The following is a 20,966-nucleotide window of genomic DNA, read 5'->3' as shown; positions in this document are numbered from 1 at the left end:
TTGCTAAGCAGCAACAAAAAACTGTGATACGCAATGAGAACTGTCAAAGTAGGATTGTTTACAGTTTTGTTTATGTTTTTAATGTCATGAATAATTTGTGATTGTTTGTGAATTCGTAATAATTTATTTTTCTTTATTGTTTAGGTGAAGTGGTAGAACATTATGGCTATGGTAGATGTGTAATACAATTAGTATACCGTCAATTTAAAGAAGCAAATTTTATCAAACTTTGTCCTCCCCCATTGCAAACGCAAAGCTTGAGTATAACTGCAATAAGCATTTTAAACTTATATGCCAACCCCGTACAAAGGACGGGTACTCTGCTAGTCTATACATAATAATGTCGATAAATATGCGATTGATTACATTGAATCGAAGTTTACAGCTGTTGTTATAGCTGTGAGCGGAAGTTTACTACCTCCGCAACGCATGTATTAAAATGGCTGTTTTCGCTGAAGTATGGCGGAAATTATGTTTAATGGTTTATCTTAACCCCCATAAACAAGTAATGGAATTTAGGACAACGTTTGGTGAATGTCTACTGCCAAACCCTATTTAGGCGTGGTTAAAACTGAAATGTTTTGGCTAATCAAGAACTAGAGAATGTGGTTTTGGTGATTGATTATGAAAAGTAAAAGGTAGGAGCGTTTCAAATGATTGTCAGTCAACTAGCAAATGACATTAATTTTTAACAATTTCTACATTTTTGAGCAGTGTGCACTGTTACCACGTAGCCGAGTCCTGTATTCAGAGGGTTACCGGTTCGAGCCTGAGGAACGTCAGGGTCTTTTTAACACTACATCCAGCTATCTTCGATCAAGGGGTTTTAAATAATAATATTTTCTGGTTTTTACAAAGCTACACAAGGGAAACTTTAAAAATATTTAATCTAATAAAAGTATTATTCATAAGCTTTTGTTTGTCTCTAGGAACGAAAGAGCTAACCGCACATTGTTAAATATTTTTCACCACAAAATAATAAAACTATTGGTCAATGTCAGTGCATTTAAGCGTAAAAGCACATTAATAAAAACAAATAAAATAAATAAATAAAACTCAGCTTCCAATTATACAGTCGAATGGAAAGACAATTTTACCACCCTGAGTCAATGGTTATAGGATTCGTTTATACAATGTTTAATTAATTTTCTTGGGTTTTATTTTACAGTCCGAACAATATTTCCAGTGTGTTTACTCGTATATTTCTGAGAACCAATAAAACATTTTCTCTTTTGTAAAACAGTTTTTTTATTCACCAGAGGCTTGGAAATGCCACACAAAATAAATATAAAGTTAAAATAATTCAAAATTTTCAAACAACAAAACTTCAACAGAAAATCTTCTCTCTCTAAAAATTTCCAATTCAATTGATTTCTTCGGATGAATTATTTTACTGAACGCTGGCCTTTATTTTAGCCGGCTCGATGTTTTCAGTTTTTCGTGACAACAGAAAACCAGTGAAGTAATATTATTTTTTTCTCTGTGAATTAAGTAAATATTTTTAGATTTACACCTCGTGGAGTTACAATAATTTTTATTTTACAAATATTTGGAATTTTAAAATTGGGTATAATAATCATATTTTCCTTTGTTAGTAAGGACGGATTAAATTGGAGATAGGTTTCATTAAGAATAGGCCTAATTTAAAATTAATTGCTATGTGCATCAGGTTTAAAAATAATTTAAAAAGCAATATGCAATGAAAATTAGTGTTTGTTATGCAAAATGCGTTTTAATGGATGCACATAATGTTGAAAATATGTACGTTTGGTTGACAAATGTATAGACATTTAAAAACGTAAGTAACATGCATTTTAAAATAGTGGGAATTGCGGTTAAATGTTAAGGAAAGATCAAATACGTAGAATTAATTTAAAAATTTAGTTTGTTCAGCATAATGTCTATTGATATACAGAAAAACTCTATCGTAGATCAAAAAGTAAAAAATATAAGTTTATTTAAATTAAAGTCAAATCGAGAAACTATGTCAGGATTCTGATACTATCAAAGTACACTTGTAGTAAAGTTGAGTTGTTATCGGTAATTAGCTTCGATTAATTAGTTGCAGATTGGAGTGTCAGGAATAATAATTAGTTTCATAGACAACCAGACTCAATTAACTTATACAATCTGTAGTATTATGTTATAATCAAGTTAAGTAAGTGAGTGATTAAATGTAAGCAATCACTATTGCGCCTGGACCAAGACCATAGATTTAACATCCATATTTTTTTAATAAGTTAGTCAAAATAGCTTTATCATTTGATAGCCACTTTCAACGCTTGATTGCATTGGTTTACCTTTTAGTTCTGTAATTATTTAACTAACTCGAACAACAGTATTTCAACACATAACAGGTCTATTAGTAAAATACCTAACTAAATTAAGCTTTTAGTCGTCATGCCAAAAAAAGTCAAGTTTCAGCTTTTAAATACGGTAGAAGTGCAAGTTCTCTACCATGTCAACATGGTAGTAAATGTGTAAGCACTTCTATAAAGATGTACGGATGTATTGCCTTAATAGTGATGGGATTCGAATAACATTACAACAGAAAATTCCCGACACACACACATACAGGAAAAACAGCTGATCCCGCACTCTTATGAATAATTCAGGAATCACCCACGCGCACGCGCAGCACACAGCTAATGTGCAAGCGCAAATGAAAGTAAGTTGTTATAGTACAACGGCACTGACCAGGAACAAATCTAGAAGGCCTTGACTCCGTCGCTGCTCACGCGATCTCGGTGGCCGTGGCGGCGCACGCGGGAATTCAGACATGACGTATAATTTTACACTTTCGTTTGTTGACTAAGCTACTTCGGCATTAATTTCGTTGTGAGATTATACAAGTATTGATTCATTATAAATTAGGTCTCGCTAAAATATTTTCGTATAATAAACTTGAGAAAAAAGTGATGTCAAGTTAAATAAAGTCTGGAATCTGAAATATGTATACATTTAGTAGTTTAGTATACTTTGTAGATTGGCATGTCTAGTGACAACACTGTAACAGAATATGTAATCTAATAGAATAGATGGGGTTTCCACCACACTTTTCATACCAAGCCAACAACTAGAGAGTTCTGTAGATTTAAGACCATTTTTCAAAATAAAAAAATGTATTTACATTTAAAACTGTTCGATGAAGGTTTGGTTAGTTTGGTCTAAATGCTCCTCGACAAAGAATATCATAGAAGGCATAACTTTATGCAATAGCATGGGGTGCATACGATTGCAAAATCGATGTAACCGGTGAATTCAGGCAATAAACATACTCACTTGTTATATTTATGTAGTATTTTTTGTAGTACTACTGTAGTATTTTTGAGGCAATAGGAAAACTGTGGAACTGAAACTTTATTCCAGATGTATCGAATTATTCCAGTCAATAGAGGAATACGTTACGTGCGTGTCAAGTTCTCATATTACGTTCTGTGCGTCGTTAATTAATGGTGATTTGAAATGTAGTGGAGTTTCTTTTGTTCAGTCGTTAATTAGTAATGCTCACTGTTCTAAGATACTCAGAGCATTTACAGTGATTAACAACGCGCAATAAATTGCACGCGTAAAAGTGGTATTGATATCATAAATGTTCTGGTTGTAGCAGAGATCAAACATACGTTGCTAAAGACAAATGTATGATTGTATAGTGTTGTCCAGACCATCATGTAGATTACGTTTTGTTGATTACTATTTTGTATCTTACTTCTTCTGTCTCCCACCCTCCCGAAGCACCTATCGTAAAATTTCCCCTGAGAGAGAAACACTTAAGTCGTCTACACCACACCATAAGGTCACCACCACGAAAACACGTTGAAAAAGGCTTCAAAGTTTGTGCTGAGGTATTCTTGTACATTTCAAAGTCAATGGTTGTAATATAAATGTGTTGAACATTATGATATAGAATATATAAAGAGCCACATTCTCCTGTATATCCCTCGAGAAAGTGCTAACACAACTAGAAGCCTATAAATGCAGATTAGACATCCACGTACTGAAGTTAAAAACGTGAGCTTTACTTTCGATTTCACACATTTCTTACACCCGTTTCAATCCTGGAGCACACTACTCCTAAGTTTATATCTAGGATTACGTCACACCGAGAACTATTGCCCACTTCTCAATCTCTAACGTTTGCTACTGGAACCTGGACCCATATTATAATTACACTTATATCACATTCAGGGTACTCTCGATTACGGCTACGTAAGTCGGGTGGCTTTCTATCTTCCAACCGGTTCCATTCCACATTTCTTCCGTGTTACACCGATCAAGCGTTCCACTCTGCCATTCTGCCGATACTCTGTTCCAATGGTCCAATCTGTAACGATTCCAACGACCATCTGTTCCAAAGGTTCACTCTAGCACCATTTTGCCATTACTTTGTTCCAAAGGGTCCAATCTTCAAACATTCCACCAATCCCCTATTCGAAAGTCTCAACCTGCCACTATTCCATCGATCCTATGTTCCAAATGTCTACTCTGCTACAATTCCACCATTACTCTGTTCTGAAGTCCACCATTCCACCAATCCTCTGCTCCAAAGGTCTACTCTGCTACAATTCCAACATTAATCTGTTCTGAAGTCCACCATTACTCTGTTCTGAAGTCCACCATTCCACCAATCCTCTGTTCCAAAGGTCTACTCTGCGATAATTCCACCATTACTCTGTTCCAAAGGTCCGCCTGTAACTATTCTACCAATCCTTTGTTCAACGGTCTACTCTGTCACCATTCCACCAATCCTCTATTCCCCAATGTTAGGGATCTCTTTAGGAAATGGAAACATAACTGTTTGCAAACGTTATCAGAAACATAAAGTGGCAGCACTCTTTTTTATTTAGCTAAAAATAATTCCTTTGATTGTTGGCGGTATTTTTATCTGTTCCTCCACGATCATAGTCCCCCTTTCTAACCTCTAGACACTAGACTAGCCGCGCCTCATTGTGTGTTTGTGTGAGTGTGAATATACATATGTATGTTATTCATGTTCTCATTGGAGTAGAAACCTCTTGTTGGTCGAAACACAATGTTGCTTTAACTAGTTCATTAAGACACGTCGTTGTTTTATATTTTGAAAGGAAACGTGAGTTGTAAGTTCGTGTAAAGGTTTTCCACTGTACCAGTTTCGCTTGACGATTTAATTATTTCATGCCCAATAGTGCAACGCATGTTCACCATGGCCATATACTTACATTCAATCAATGCATACCAAGTAGGTAATTGAACGCCAAAAAAGAATTACAAACACAATTCATGTAATCTCTTACTTAAGTAAAAAGTTGTATACAATTTCTTACAGTCACTGGAGAGAAACCGCTTACAAAACCTGAAAAACGTTATTCAGCACTTGTTACATTCTAAATTTACTAACTTGCTTATGCAAAGATTTTTATTGAAAATGTAAAACTTTCTCCCCACGAAACTTGTCTAAAGTCATTTTAAGTTACTAGTGCACTGAGCGGGTATTTAGAAGTGTATTTGTGTGGTGAAGTTTATGAATTGACACATTTATCGAGTCCTTGGTTGACTGCTCCTTCAAGTTGCTTTTTGTAAAATCCTTGACTCACTTAAATCGACACGCACCTAAACACTTGCCAGGAATTCGCTTTAGGCAAAACTTGTTTGCTCGCCTTTTCCCGCCCGAGTTCCATTGCTTTGACACATTTTATGTATTTTATATCTTTTAAACCCTCGCCTTTGTGAAGAAACATCTAATTTATTCATTCATACAGTTTTACGTCAAGAAATACTAGTATGTTTACCTGTGTTATTTTTAAAGCTGCTATAAAGCATTTTCACGCACACCATGATTTTTAAATCTGCAAATTTTTATTACAGTACCGGGATACTGAGCTTAACTCGGATTCAATAAAACATTGATTAAATTAGTTAATTATTGAATCGAAACCTGTGCAAACCTTCTTATTGCCCAGTAGCATTTGGATAATATCGTAGTTTAACTTTACAGTTTCAGCATTAAGCGTAGCAAGGAAAGCACGGTATTTCAAATTTCCAAATATTGTCCACTTGCTATGTGGGTGCATAATAATTATTCAATAAAATGCCTCTAATCCGCCGACAAGGTGACTTTATCGCTCACATCGCTGACGTTCTTCCAAACGTAGAGCAGCGATTCGTCGACTCTCCTACTCAAAATGATCTGCCTGTTGTCCATCATATTGCTCGGCCATAACATCTGAAATTATTTCAACACTTTCATCCTTCGATGCACGACTTTGATAAATCCGCTACAGCTGGTCCATATAGATGGAATGTCTACTTCAGTATCCAATAGTCAATGGTCCAAACTAACCAATGCAGTTGTATTTTTTACACGTCAAACCAAAATACGACAATATAAATAACCTGCAACAGCTATTTTCGTTAATTGCCACAACAAAAAGGTTTTGTCGATAACATGGGCACTTTCAAGGGCTGTAGGACAGAACCTCGATTTTTCCCAGTATTGTGACCAACTCCAATCGATGTTTCGTGTCCAAATACCCAATTTACAACAACAAAAAATCAAAACTCCTCGGACGAAAATAAATGTTTACCCCTACACGCACTTGTTTTAGAATATAGGATTTTCTTAAGCTGTTCTCAGTCAGCTGTTTGAATGTATTTAAGGACTAAGTGAGCAAACTAACCAGTTGTAAACTTGGTTGCAAACACTGTGATTAATGTTGGTTATGGAGACCAACTGGGAGGAAGGGAAACTTTTTGGAAATAAACATTTGTTGTTCACCAACTTATTTTTATTTCCAAAACCCTTCCCTCAAGCATTTTAATATCAGAGTGTCTTAATATCGAAAGGGGAATATTATATTTAAGTAGCTTTTACTGTTGGTGTTTGAATTACGGAAATAAAGACTGCTGACGTTCAATTGCAAGAAATCAGTCCCAATTTCAATGAATATTTTAATTTTACAGCAATACTTTTAACGATCCTGTCACAAATAAATGGTTATCGAATTACAATTTTTACAAGGGTTTTCCATACACATGATGAATGCAAATACAAGGGGATGGAATCCAACTAGCAAACATATCTGTCTTGCATAGTATACTTTGCCGTCTTGGTTTAATCGCCCTACCAACGCAGCACTGTTTCAAATAACTCTGCCATCGACTATTTTTAGCTAAGGTTCTCTGTGTACCTGGATCTGTCCATTGAGAATCTTAATCAAATTTTCTTTTGCAGACTTACGTGGACCAGCCATGCTCAGACAGTGTGTTCAGTGTCCAAATACAGATCCTTCGATGGAAGGTGTAACAACGCCAGGCACACAGAATGGGGAGCCGCCAACACATCCTTTGTAAGGCTTCTGCCTCCTTATTACGGTAAGTAATCATTATAAACAGTAACTTCCATAGTGACTTTACGAGTAGTAACTTAATAGTGTGGTCTAATTATTAAATAAAGAGGAAACGAAAGGGTTACGATTTTGTTCCTCCAGACAAAATTTTGAGTATTATTTGCATAATCATTTATGAAAAGCCTAATGAATGAGGACAACTTGGTTCAACTACTAACTTCTACCAAGTTACTTACTTACTCAGGATCAAGATGCCATTCTGATTGTTATGCGAGCACTATAACCACTTAGGTCCCCAACTAATGGTTCTGTGGTAGATAGTTATACGGTTAAACTCCTTACTCTTTGAACTGGGGTATATCCCTTCTGAAATGGAAAAAATATTTTGATTAACTATAACACACTTTCAACCCTTACTAATTTATTTAAATTTACTCATTAAAACATTGAGCGATATTATTTTGCACATTATAATGTTTGACCTTACGTTCCAACTCAACTCTCACTGTAAAAAAGTAATGTCATCTGAATACCTGTAGGAGGTGAGCTGGTAGAGTGCGGGACTTTGTTCCCGAAGTCCGGGATAAATCCCCGAACATTAATGGGTGTTATCCATGTGAAAATCGTGGCAAATGATAAAAAAACACCTAATAAAGTATACATTTTGTGTTGTTTCATTAAGAAGTAATTTGGAATTGCAGTATCTTCTTTCTCTTTTTTATTAGTTCTTCATTCACTAATTTGCCAATTAAAATATAATGTGTCTCCCTTAGTGAAAAGAAAGGTTTTGGACCGTAACCTTGCAAAAATTTAAAAATTACATTTGCGTTAATAAACACAACAATAGCATTCATAGTTCTGATAATAAACATCTACATTTTAAATAGTATATAGTTATCGATTGATAGTAATTATAAGATAATTACAGTAGTTAGATTTTGAAAAAAAAAACTAGGATTGTGGTTTATTTGAAACTAGACCAAATGGTCATTAATAATAGTAGAGATCTTTATTAACTTTGACTAAGCTGAAAACAAACATTAATAGCTTTCCTAATTAAGAAGTTCTAATCACATCCCAAGCTACACAAGTTATCTCACAGAAGCTTGATATGCTATTTTATATATCCTATTTATATTGATATCCTTGGATATCCTTGATAACCTATTTATGATATATTATCTACTGTAATATTGTTAAAAATATGTCATGGTGTTTTACGCACCACACCAATTTTAGCCGTCTAATTACCATGCCATTGTTTTGTTAATTACAGCATATTAATTAATTAGCATATATTGTAAATGGTTGTTTCCATCAAATAAATAAACTAATTAAAATAAATAAATTAATTAATAAAATTAAATACTTGATGCAAGACAGATAGCTTAAAGTGTTATTCTTCGTGTCCTACAACAAATACCGCTAAAATAATTGTATCTTTTGGCCAGAAGCTTAGTTCCAGTAAAATTTGTAGTACGAAATTGTCGTTATTTTAGAAAATGGGAAGCCCTGAAATCTGAGATTTATCTGAGAAACAGCTTGGCCGGATGGTTTCTGCACTAAGCATATAGTAGAACGACTCCCAAAAGAACTGTAAACCCACATGTAAGTGGAATATAGGGCCAATTGCTACTCTTACTGCTGTAAAAAGTCCCCAAGTTAGTAATATTTTCAAATCTAAACTATTACGCCAGTACAACGATTTAACTGGCTATAAGTTGTGTAAAGGCTGGAAAATGTTACGAGTTGGTATAGTGTTCCAGTACTTAAGTATTATGATTTTATATTTATGTTTAAGGTATCCTTATTTTAATTAGGTAATATGTAATTAGTCTATGTGACACCAAAAGTGATGATACTCTTGGTTTGCTTGTATAGTGCGAATTTTAGATATTTATTACACATACCAGAAAAACAGTAATAAGCGTGCTATTATAGGACGTTAGAAATTTTGTTGACACCTGTTTCAGTCTTAACTTGTTAACATATTAAATAATCAATAGTGTTTTTGTTTTAACAAAATAGCTCCATTTGAATAATGCCAATTGCATTGTTAGTTTTTAAAACCTTCTAAGTAAGCTAAACCAGTTTCCTTGCAACTGTCATTGGTAGCCTATTTGTTCTATTAGGGAAGAATATTTGTTGATGTTTAGCCTAACTGTTTTAGTTGTTTAATTAAATTTATTGTTTAAAATATGTTATAGGTGCAAATACTTTTTTTAATGAAAATATTTGAAGTGAATACGTCAAAAAACAAAATATGATTTTAATAATTTTACCATGCGTTAACAATTGAAATGTGTGTAAGTATAACAGGTATATGAAGATTCTATCTTAGTTAAATTGTACCGTTAACAAACCCTATTGAAATTCAACACTATTTCCTCCATGACATTCTTGTAAAGGCGCAAAAAGCATTGGTCCTAAAACTGAGCCTTGTGGTATCCCATAAATAACCTCTGCGGTACATCTGATCGATGACTCATTAAATATTAATTTATTCAACGTCTGTTTAAATGATCTTTCTTTTTGCTCATAAACGCACAGACTCCTGGTGGACCCCGTATTTCTTCTAAACCCACAGCTGTGCCGCCGGTGATAAAACTTTCACTGGTTGGGTAATCGAGGAAGCCCAAGGTCTCGGCCTTGCGGCACTTTCGAGTTCAACCACGTCCGCCGACAATGATTGTTATGTGATCTTGCGATCAAAAGACGTTTTTGGTGTTGATAATGGAAATTAGGACCTAATTTGTGGCCAGTATATTTTTTAAAGAAAACAACAATAATGTTTTTATTGATTCTTTTAGTATAGTACCTATTTATGATTTTGTTTCTTCAACACTATTTCAACTATGTACGAGGTCTTGTCCTTGCAGGACTTTCGAGTTTAACAACATCTGCTGACCGGCCGTGGTTGTCTCGCTCTTGCAATTGAAAGACAATCTTAATCATGAAAAATCCAAACGTTGACCTAATTTGTAGCCAATATCTTCTTCAAAGAATTTAATCTTGTTTTGACTTAATTCTTTTTGTATGCTGTGTATATTTTTGTGTTATCAAAGCTATTTCGACTCAATTTGCGACATTTTCGAGTACAATTACTTGTATTGTTTATTTATTTATTCCAAAGGACATATCCAGTGTTTTAAAAACAAACCATTTCAGTCAACCAAAATTGACGCAATGTAGTGCTGCAGTTTAAAGAAATTCTGATATTTTGCTAAAGTTTGGAACACTTAAGTAATTCGTTTGTTATCTATTTAATTTGTTTTTATAATAGCATTTTTTACGTAATGTTTTGTCATACTACTAATAATATCACTATTATATGTTTTTTTCTGATGCTATGTTTGTTTTGCATCGCATTTGCCTAACTGATTGTATAATGATAAAATTTCACTGGTCAGCGTGTTTACAAAGCCATCGGCACTGATAAAATAAAATACGTCTTCTAAAGAATTGGGAATTGTGTTTACTGTAGTTGTGATATTTCTTTTTAATTATCAAGTTCTATATAATCTATGCAAATAAAACCCTTGATTAAAAATATTGAGTGATGTGCAAAAATATCTTGGCACCAAAAAACCTACAAATCTGTAGTCTAATTGGTTTAAAAATTCCAAAATATCCTAACCGTTTCTGACTGAACATTTACCATTTACCATTTATCATCGAAGTCTTCGCCACAGTCATTGGAGACCGGGGAATTGTCAAATCTTTTTCATCTTTCTTCTTGCTTGCTTCTAACACACAATATTAGTCTAATATTTCAAAAGTTAGTCAAGTCTGAGAGTACAGAGGGATATATTATTTTAAACTGCGAATTTGAGATCAACACTTCAAGTTATGGCACATCTAATTACAAGTTACCAAATCATCCCGGGAGAGCTGATTTATCTGAATATTTCCAGAATCCGGAATATGTAGTCCAGGCTCGGGAAGCGCTTTGAGGTTAAAATATTCAAATTGGAAAGAAATAATGGAGTGAATAACGTTTCTTTGAGTTCGCATCAGTGAGGCTGGGAATGTAAGTCTCTGCAACTTTATGTTTCATCGATAAAATAATATTCTCTACTAGAACATTTTACAATAATCAATGATATTTTATTGTGTAGTTAATACGTATGCAATTTCACAAAGTTTTCAATGACTGAGTTGAATCATTTATTTTATTCACAGTTACCATTGTTAAAGTAATTTTTCTTTGTGTATTTTTTTTTTTTTTTTTTATCTACTTGTTACTCGTTAGAAGTTATTGTATTAATCTAGAGAATATACACAGTGCCTGGGTTTTCCAAATTTCAAATCCATTGTTCGTAGTCTATAATACACAGTATATAAATAACTATTCATTGGGATAAATACGTTAAATTTATCAGATTATTATAAAACGATTTATTTATATGTCTTCAAGTTCAGTTATAAAATCGTGCACTTAGATTCAGTATCTTTACTGTCACTAAACATTTTCACACAAATGTAATAGACAAATTCAAATGGTTGTTTCTGGCACAGTAAAATTTACAAAATTTATAAAGAGTTATAGGTACTACATTATAACAAAACATTGCAAAAAACAGAGCCTTGATCAATGGACTTTTAATAAATGGTCTTGGCTAAAAGTCTCAAGTCACTGACAGAGCTGTCGCACAAAGCAAACACAAAGCATCGCACTTCATTGTACACTCCGAACATTATGCGATCAACGAACAATAGGCCTACACATGAACCAATCAAGGCTTTTCATTCATATTTGGGTTAAATTAATCCCAAGCTGCTCCCCCTTCCTATTTCATAATAATAGTAGGCCTAATGGTAAAACCTTAAACATATTTTCATTTAAAACTAAGACCCCTTTTAAAATGTATTATCATCACATTAGATTACAACTATTTTATACAAAAAACCCGTTATATTTTCAATATCCAAAAAGTATATGGTGAAAAACTTTACCTCACATTTATGCACGAATATACAATCAACCCAAAATATTTTTAAAATCTCCTAAAACATTGTTGACACGTTTTCTAACCATCTACCAGCATAAGAATGTAATAACTTGGTCAGACACAACACGCAACTTTCTATCACGCAACACGATTGTGGTGTTACTCCACGGTATACGAGCCCTGAATACACGTGCGGGCGACGCGGCGTACATGTGTGAACGTGTCCATGCGTGTCAGGACATGCCGGCGCATCTGATTGGCTCACCTGATTGCCTTGCGTCACATTGTAGGATATTAGCCAATCAGGTAACGTCGTGTGGAGTTACACCATCAACTATCAGCGTGTATGTGGATGAAAAAGACATAATTTGCAATTATGTACAAAGTTATTGTATGGCAAATGTATTACAAAAAGAACGTGCAATAAACAGATGCCGCGAACCTTTTTGCTTAAGTTTTACGTTCAAATTTGAGTTTTCATAAATATTTTGAATTGTACATTGTGATTTATTAATTTACTATGTTCTTGATTATGCCTAAACTAGGTAAAGCATAGATAAGAGGTGATGTTTTAAGATGGAATTCTTAAATATACAATGGCATAGTTGGTTGGTAGGTATGTCAAAATGAAGGTTATGTCGTAAATAAAGAAATAGAAAAGCTGAGGAATCCAAAAAGCGGTAGGCCTACTTAATTTTGAGTTGTTCTTTTATGAGAGAAAGAACCTAAAGGGCTTAATGAGTTCAAAAACTCAAATGAATACAACAGAGAGTTTTTCGTCCCTTGGTAATGAACCGAATCAAAAACCAACATAAACAGTTTCCTGTCGGTAACAAATTCGACAGAACAAACCATTCATTGAAACCTGAACAGAAAATATGATTGGCGATTGAATTCTTAAATGTAAATGTCATAGAATGGTTGTGGTAGGTATGTCAAAATTAAGGCTATGTTGTAAATAAAGAACTAAACAGTAAACAAAGCTAAGGAATCCAATTTGTAATTACTTTTGAGTTGTTCTTGTTTAGACTTCTTTAAAGTGAAATCTTACTTCTTATTCTTATTTCTTCATCTCATAGATAAAACGGTTATTTGTCGTAGAAAGCACAGACTAAGTTTGTTGGTCATCATGGATGAATTAAAAACAAAACACTTTGATTTAAGAAGTAAAATATTCGTTTGTTTTGATTAATATATTTCAGCTGATCGAATAACGTAAATATACATTTCAAGTTTAAATTACTTGAAGGTATAATAGATCGTTTTTAGGGAAAACTACTCAGTGACGTAGCCAGGGGGGGGGTCCTGGGGGTCCGGACCCCCCCCTTCCAGTCTTAAATATAATATTTCTTTGTTAAGTTAAATGAAAAATTATATAATTATACTGTATTGATGTTGGGGTTGATTATTTTTAATGCCAAGAGAGCTAAAAAAAAGACCGTTTTAGGGCCTATATTTTAAAAAAATTTTGGAACCCCCCTTTTACCAGACCCCCGGTCGGTCGACCCCCCCCCTATTTTGAAATCCTGGCTACGCTACTGAACTACTGAACAATAAAGTGACTTGTATAAAGCTTGTATACTTCCCTAGCGTATAGTGGTTAAAAAAGCTTTAAAATTATACCGTATTTATGAAAATTGGTGAAGAATTAAGGAAGTTATGGTATACCGACAAAAAAAGCACTTTAGAAACTATAATATACAGTGAGTCTTGTGACCTTATGAACAAGCTTTGCCACGTTATTTAGCATGCCAAAAGAACATTGTTGTGTCCTGTTTATGATTTTTACAAAAACATTCATAACTCCTTTACTATTTTAGATACAGCGTTGAAATTCTGTAAAAATGTCTATCTTATTGAGCGCTATTTTTGGACAAAATATGAATAACATCTCCTGAACCGTTTAAGAGTAAAGGCTTTTTATAATATTTGATGCCAAATTCCATGAAAAAAAAATAATTTTACCAAATATTTGATGGGGGTGTAAAATTGAGTAAATTTTATTCAGATTACAACGATGTCCTATAAGCTTACTTTTGACAAAGAATAACTGAGAAATTATTTTTTTCTTGTTATACCTTCAGTTTTCTCTATTTAAACCATGTTCAATTGATAAAACTACTTTTTAGCATTGTTTAAATGGAGTAAACTGGAGGCATAACAAGAAAAAAATAATTCCTCAGTTATTCTTTGTCCAAATTAAGCTTATAAGATATTGTTGTAATTTGCATTAAAACATATACTCAAATTTACATTTCATGCAAATATTTGGTGAAATTAGCGGTTTCATGTAATTTGGCATCAAATATTTTTTAACGGTTCAAGAGTTTTTATTCATATTTTGGACAAAAATACTGTAGTGGTCAATAAGATAAACATTTTTACAGAATTTCAACGCTGTAGCTCGAATAGTTAATAATGTATATAAGGAGTTATGAATGTTTTTGTAAAAATAACAGACAAATAGACCGAAAACGGAATTAAAGGACACATTACATTTTTTGTTTCTTTTGACATGCTGAATAACGTGACAAAGTATGTTCATAAGGTTGTATATATAAATAGATTTTTCAGACAGTAGCATATCCAAAATGTTACTTCATCACAATGTGCTATCCGAAACGTTTATACAATTAAGCTGGGCGCAGGGAGAACAATATCGCTGACTGACTCAGTTCAATAGGTCTCATCAGAACTAATCACTCAGCAGATCGCACTGAACCGTGTGAATCAAACGACCAACCACACCACAATAGAACCACTAGACCATCGAGACCAACCTTTAACAGCAAAATTAATCAGCGAACCACCGACGAATAGAAAACCATATTGTATTGTAGTGTTAGTTTAGTAAGTTTTGTCCTTATACACCACATATAACGTACTATTTTATTTTTATTATCTATTTATGTGTTTTTAAGTCTAATATATTGTTACCAATTTACATCGTTGACTGTTATAAGCTTTACTGGAAATATCTATAACTTTCGTAAATTCTGTACGATGTAACTTTTGTATGTTTAAACGCGTGTAGCTTTTCAAATTTGAAGGCGAGCACTACCTGGCACTACCCACTTACGCTAGTACAGTATTTTTTTCTGTTTTTAATATGAAGAATCTACCTTAGCATAGCAAGCAGGATTTATGTATTTTGTGTTCTTGAAAACTTTATTAAAATTAAATTGTTGTAATTTCTTCATCCACGCATTTCTGCAATGGTGGGACTTAAAGATCTTGCTCAGTCCAAACTAGCAAGTTAACTCTTTCTATAAATATTATTAGTTATAATACTTCGTCAGCCTTGATAAATCTAGAAAAAAAATTTGAAGGCGAGCACTACCTGGCACTACCCACTCCCTCTAGTACAGTTTTGTTTTTCTGTTTTTTTTAGCGAATTTCCCATATAGGGAATAAGCTATTACCGTAGGTCTCATGGTAAGACCTAGACCTGGGACCGATTTAATTTTTCGTTTTGAGGTCCCCAGAGGCCAAAAACACCATCCGTTCAAATTCATATATATATATATATATATATATATATATATATATATATATATATATTTATTTATTTATATATGTGTCCGATAGCGCGATAACTCGAGCAAAACTTATCCGATTTTGATGAAATTTGGTACAAACGTGTAAACCTACATTTATTCGAACGAGTTCGCGAACCAGCATAATCGGACCATGGGATCAAGGGTTTATGGGGGGTTTTATGGGGTAAAAATGGGTTTTTCTCATTTTTGACCCTAAAAACTTTAAATTTCTAAATTTCTCTCTAGACCATTTTGAAGAGCTTAAAAAAACAAATAATTTAGTATATTGAAGTGTTTTTGAATGTTCATTGACTACTGAGAAAATTAAAAAAATTGTAAATTTAAAATTCCCATGTTATTCTTATGGAGAATAAATAAAACTGTTCTAGTTTGCTTGTTTATGGATATATTTTAATCAAATTTGGCAATTTGGTTTATTTCATACTAAGCTATCAATATTTCAATTGAAAAAACACACCTCAACATCTTCCCCGTAGCAGCAAACCTAACTACTCACTAAAATTAATGTTATTTAAATAGGAAATAAATCTGAAAATTTATAGGGAATATTTTAGTAGAAATCAAGCTGGGTAAATGGAAATTCGCTTAGTATGCAGGTTTGCTGCGACGGGGGTATTTTTTAATCTGTTTTTAATATGAAGAATCTACCTTAGCATAGCAAGCAGGATTTATGTATTTTGTGTTCTTGAAAACTTTATTAAAATTAAATTGTTGTAATTTCTTCATCCACGCATTTGTGCATTGGTGGGACTTAAAGATCTTGCTCAGTCCAAACTAGCAAGTTAACTCTTTCTATTAATATTATTAGTTATAATACTTGATAAATCTAGAAAAATTTTAACATTTAAATTGGACATCATTGTTTCTCGGAACGTCTCTGTTACTCTTTATCATGAACGTCTGTTGTAAGCAGACTGATACCTAAATTATTTACATCTTAAATGTAAAATATTGTTAGTAACTTAAATAATAGCGATGTTGCCGTACCATAGGAATAAAAAATGTTGTTTTCCAAACCTGTTATAGTACAAATACGTATAATGATTGAATATGTTGAAATATAAATATACCCTATTATAAACACGTAGCAATCAACTATCAATACTAGTAACATTATACTAGTTGTTTTGAAGTAGATTTAAAACGACTTTAGTGTTTAACTTGGGTACACATCACGTTGCTAATCACGAAGATGCAGTATACAACGTCAATAATTACAAGCCATGAACTGAAAAAATAACAAATTCTTTACCTAACGTAGCATTTTCCCCTGACCAGTAATGTGGCTTTTATAACCGCTCGTCTAATCTAAGCCAACCTTAACGGCTCAATACAAACATCCGTGAGGGATTTGTGACAAACATGTTTTGCAGCGTCGTAAGCTTGTTTTGACTTCGGATCGGACTTGAAATAACCCTTATCGAGGTTTACGAACAGCGGAGAGGGAGAGGGGAAAATCCTGTACTGTACAATAGCTTTGATACGATTTTTTATTTAGTTATTTATTTATTTGTCATGAGAGCCGAAGCCCCCTGACAGCATACCCGGTACCTATCCTTTAGGACATACCCGGGCCCCATGATATAGGCCGAAGCTTACGCGTCAACCTTTAGCACATCATGGGCGGATGACTAAGCCCATGTTAGCTTTGATACGATAGCTAACCTAGCTGGCATGGTTTAACAGCAGGCTTGACTAAATACACTAATTGAGTAGTAGTAGGTAGTAGCTAGTAAATTTATAGCCATGAAAGTATGAGTCATTTTTACTGCTGGTAATGCGAAACTACTGTATAGGGAAGTGAGCTGTGTGCTTTGTTTAAAAGGGGTAGATAATATTTCCCTCACTAAATTTAGTATAAGAATAGATTTTCGTGTGTAAATATTGAACCATTTTACTTTGAATTACTGTACTAATAAATATTTGATAATAAGATCTCAAATTTATTTTTAAATTACGCATGGGCTTTCTTATTCCTTTCTAAATGTAATGTTGCTATATCTTTAGTATAAAACCGGGCCGGTAATTTGTTGGTGTGAGAACTTAATTTCGATTATGGCATAATCGTTGTTTTGGACGACAAAATAACATAAAGCTGTAGTTGTATTGGACATCGGTTACTTTACTATGATCAATGTTTTAAACATTACGTATTATCCACTCACTAGATTATGGAATAATATAAGGAATTAGTTTGCTAGAGTTTATTATATTAATTTGTCTTTTTAAATTCCTGATACCAGAGCTGATGTTTAATCTGTGCTAATACAAATTCCACTTGTATACATATGGGGAAAATATTGAGGTTATGTGATTCAGTTAGGTTGGTGCTACTGCAAAACATTGTCATTGTCATTCATTAATCATTAACAAACAGCAACAGCAACAGCTGATCGGTGAAGAAAGTTGTAAGTTGTAATTATTATTGGTGTCGGTGACAGGTGTTGTGTCTGTAAACAATAAACAAAAACAAACCCAAGAAGAGACAAACTGAACTGACTTGAATTCTATTCTACGCTACGATAACTAGAAAAATTATGCAATTAAAAGTAGATTACACTTCGCGCTCTAACAATCAATATGCAATGGCTGCAGGTTTTGTAAGTTCACCAGGTTCACCTCTAATTAGGCATTGAGCTATCTTTTTATTTACTGTGTGGGGATGTGTTCGCTTGAAAATGTACTTAAAGTAACTAGCTGTTACCCACGGGCTCCACCCCGTTTACTTCATAAGTATTAATAAAACTATTGATTGGTTAAGCTGAAATAAACAAAGCAGAATACAGTAATAATGGTAATACAAACAAATAATAACAGCTGAGGTATTTTTAACATTAGGTAAATGGAAAGTTCCCTTTGGAAAGCAATTACGACCTTATAGGGCAATTTATGAAATAATGGATAATTTTGCGCAAGGTTTCTCGTCATGACGAACATTTTAAGTATGGTTTATGGGGGTGTGACTTGTAGTTTTCTCAAAAGTTCATGGGTACTTTTGGCTTTATATATAGATACCAGAAACAAAAGAACCCTGGGCCGTTTTGAGCCGCGCAGGTTTGAATGCTACGCCACACCTACCTGCACAAACCACGTGATCTTTTCGTTTCTGCGCAGGTTGTTTTGTTCTTGGGATATCTATAAAGTATAATATAAGCAGTTGTTTTTTTTCTGGTGGTCATAAGTTGTGAAAACTCAATTAAATAGATATATTTAAATCACTAACACCCCCCCCCCTCTGGGTGTCAAGTTTTGCTTTGAGCTGGGCCCAATGTCTAGCCACAATGTAAAAAAAAACTATTGGAAAACCGACTTTATGTACTTTTTTATTCACCTCATTCAGCATATTCAGGCTACGAATTTGCACTCACTTTTCCTCAAAGATTGTAAAATATGGTAGGCCTAGTTTAGCTTATGACCACTTTGGGGACAGAATTTGCACCGATAACTTGCTTTGTGTAACTATCTTATCATACTTTGCTTGCCCTTTGTTTTGAAATTAAGAAAATGTAGAGTAACTTACCAGTAACTTTAAAATTAGGCCTAAATTATTCAAAAGCCATAGGCTATCGCTGACAAACAATCAGTTGATTCTTGTGTTCATCTCTTAAATAGTACCGGTAACCCCATAACCGGTTACCAGATTTAGTCTACTAATCACCAGCTCTATAGAAACCTGCATTAGTCCTTAGCAAATCTTGGCAAGTCTACTATGAGGCATTACATATTTAACATTATCACTAATACCGAAACCCCGGTCTGACAGGCCCACGGGAATTTTCAAAAACGCATGTTGGCAACACTGTTTACTTGGTAGATTCCATTCCCCCAATACCTTCCCCCCTTTTCCTCCCCTACCTATTGATATAACGTTTGTTCATTTTGCAAGGGTGCCATGACCTTGACAGGTTGTTTGTTCATAACATGCCCGTCTCAGAAGCCCAGCGTTAGTGTATTTTAAAGCGGGGTCTCACAGACCGAGGGTTTCGGTTTGTGTGTTTCTAAGCGGGGTTCATTATTTTTCAAATGGGGTCTCACAGACCGGGGGTTTCGGTTAACGTCAGCCTAGGTGGGGTTTCGGTATTAGTGTTAAGCTATAAGTTAGCTTATTGTGTTTTGGTTCCAGATTCAGAGCCTGCTGCGACTCCATCGGTCAAGGCAGTTATTGGGTTGGCTACAGATGGAGTATCAGTCGGCCGCCATAGCTATGTCACTAGCCTGCTTCCATTGTGGGCAGAACTGATTAGGAGGGACATCTCCGATGGGTACACCAATGGTGAGTTGAAAATCAAGGGGTAGGATGCAGAAGGAATGAAAACTGAATTAAAAAATTAACTGAGCTTATGTTATCTAATATTTGGAAGAGGCGCGCCAAGGCATTAAGGGGCTTGAGCTGGATTTGTGGTATTGTTGCTTGTCCCAGTCAGTTAATGTATTTATTGACCTTCAAAGTCCAGGCACCTCATGATTGTCTGCAGTCCACCGATTAGTTCCTTCTTTTGAAGGTGACTCCCTCTTAACTGGCTGCCAAGAATTGTTCTCTTTATCTCAATGAAGAAGATAGACTGTTCCTTACAGTTGAAAAGCGAGCCATCAGCAATCTCGTCATACAAATCCATTTAATGCAGATGTTTTCTGAACTGTCCATGTCCGGTATTCCGTTAATCATCCTATTTTTTTACTGATTCTCCGACCTCAGGATATCTGAAGCAACCTGTTAAGGCCTGTGAAGAGTGAGCTACTCTTTAAAAGGGTACAGCCCATCTTCTTAACTGCCATTAGTAAGATTTTAGACAGCTCAACGTAGGCCTGTATATTATTTTCTACAATGTAACACAGTAGTTTTGACATAAGATGTGGAATTGCCCCTGAACTGGTTTATAACTAATATAATGGTTTAATTACCTACAGTCTCCAGTTCAAAGTAAGTCGATTAATGCGACCTAAGTTTCAGCACAACGTTGTGCTATCATCAGGCTTCCAGTCGAAAATGTTCAGTCCATTGGACGTCGTTTAGTAAAAACTATATACAGTTCACAAGACACAAACACATACACATTTACCGATCGGTATTTACAAAGGGAGAACGAGTACATTTTGTCAAATCACCGGTCGCAACGAGTGACATCCAA

The 20,966-nt window shown here is 34.2% G+C and overlaps 1 protein-coding gene across 2 annotated transcripts in view; it reads left to right on the top strand.

The window, feature by feature from the left end:
* LOC128999635 (uncharacterized) overlaps positions 1-20,966 on the top strand; it is a 91,439-nt gene that overhangs the window by 27,970 nt on the left and 42,503 nt on the right. For both annotated transcript variants that reach the window (XM_054426231.1, XM_054426232.1), the window contains exons 3-4: positions 7,211-7,350; positions 19,961-20,110. In XM_054426231.1, the coding sequence (XP_054282206.1) occupies positions 7,211-7,350; positions 19,961-20,110 (290 nt within the window). The remainder of the gene's footprint in view (positions 1-7,210; positions 7,351-19,960; positions 20,111-20,966) is intronic.

This window comes from Macrosteles quadrilineatus, unplaced genomic scaffold, assembly GCF_028750875.1.
Source record: "Macrosteles quadrilineatus isolate MER2022 unplaced genomic scaffold, UCM_ALF_1.0 Scaffold_8__2_contigs__length_117827958, whole genome shotgun sequence".
Lineage (NCBI taxonomy): Eukaryota > Metazoa > Arthropoda > Insecta > Hemiptera > Cicadellidae > Macrosteles > Macrosteles quadrilineatus.
The sequence above is the reverse complement of the archived record's forward strand: the minus strand, read 5'-3'. Positions and strand labels throughout refer to the sequence as shown.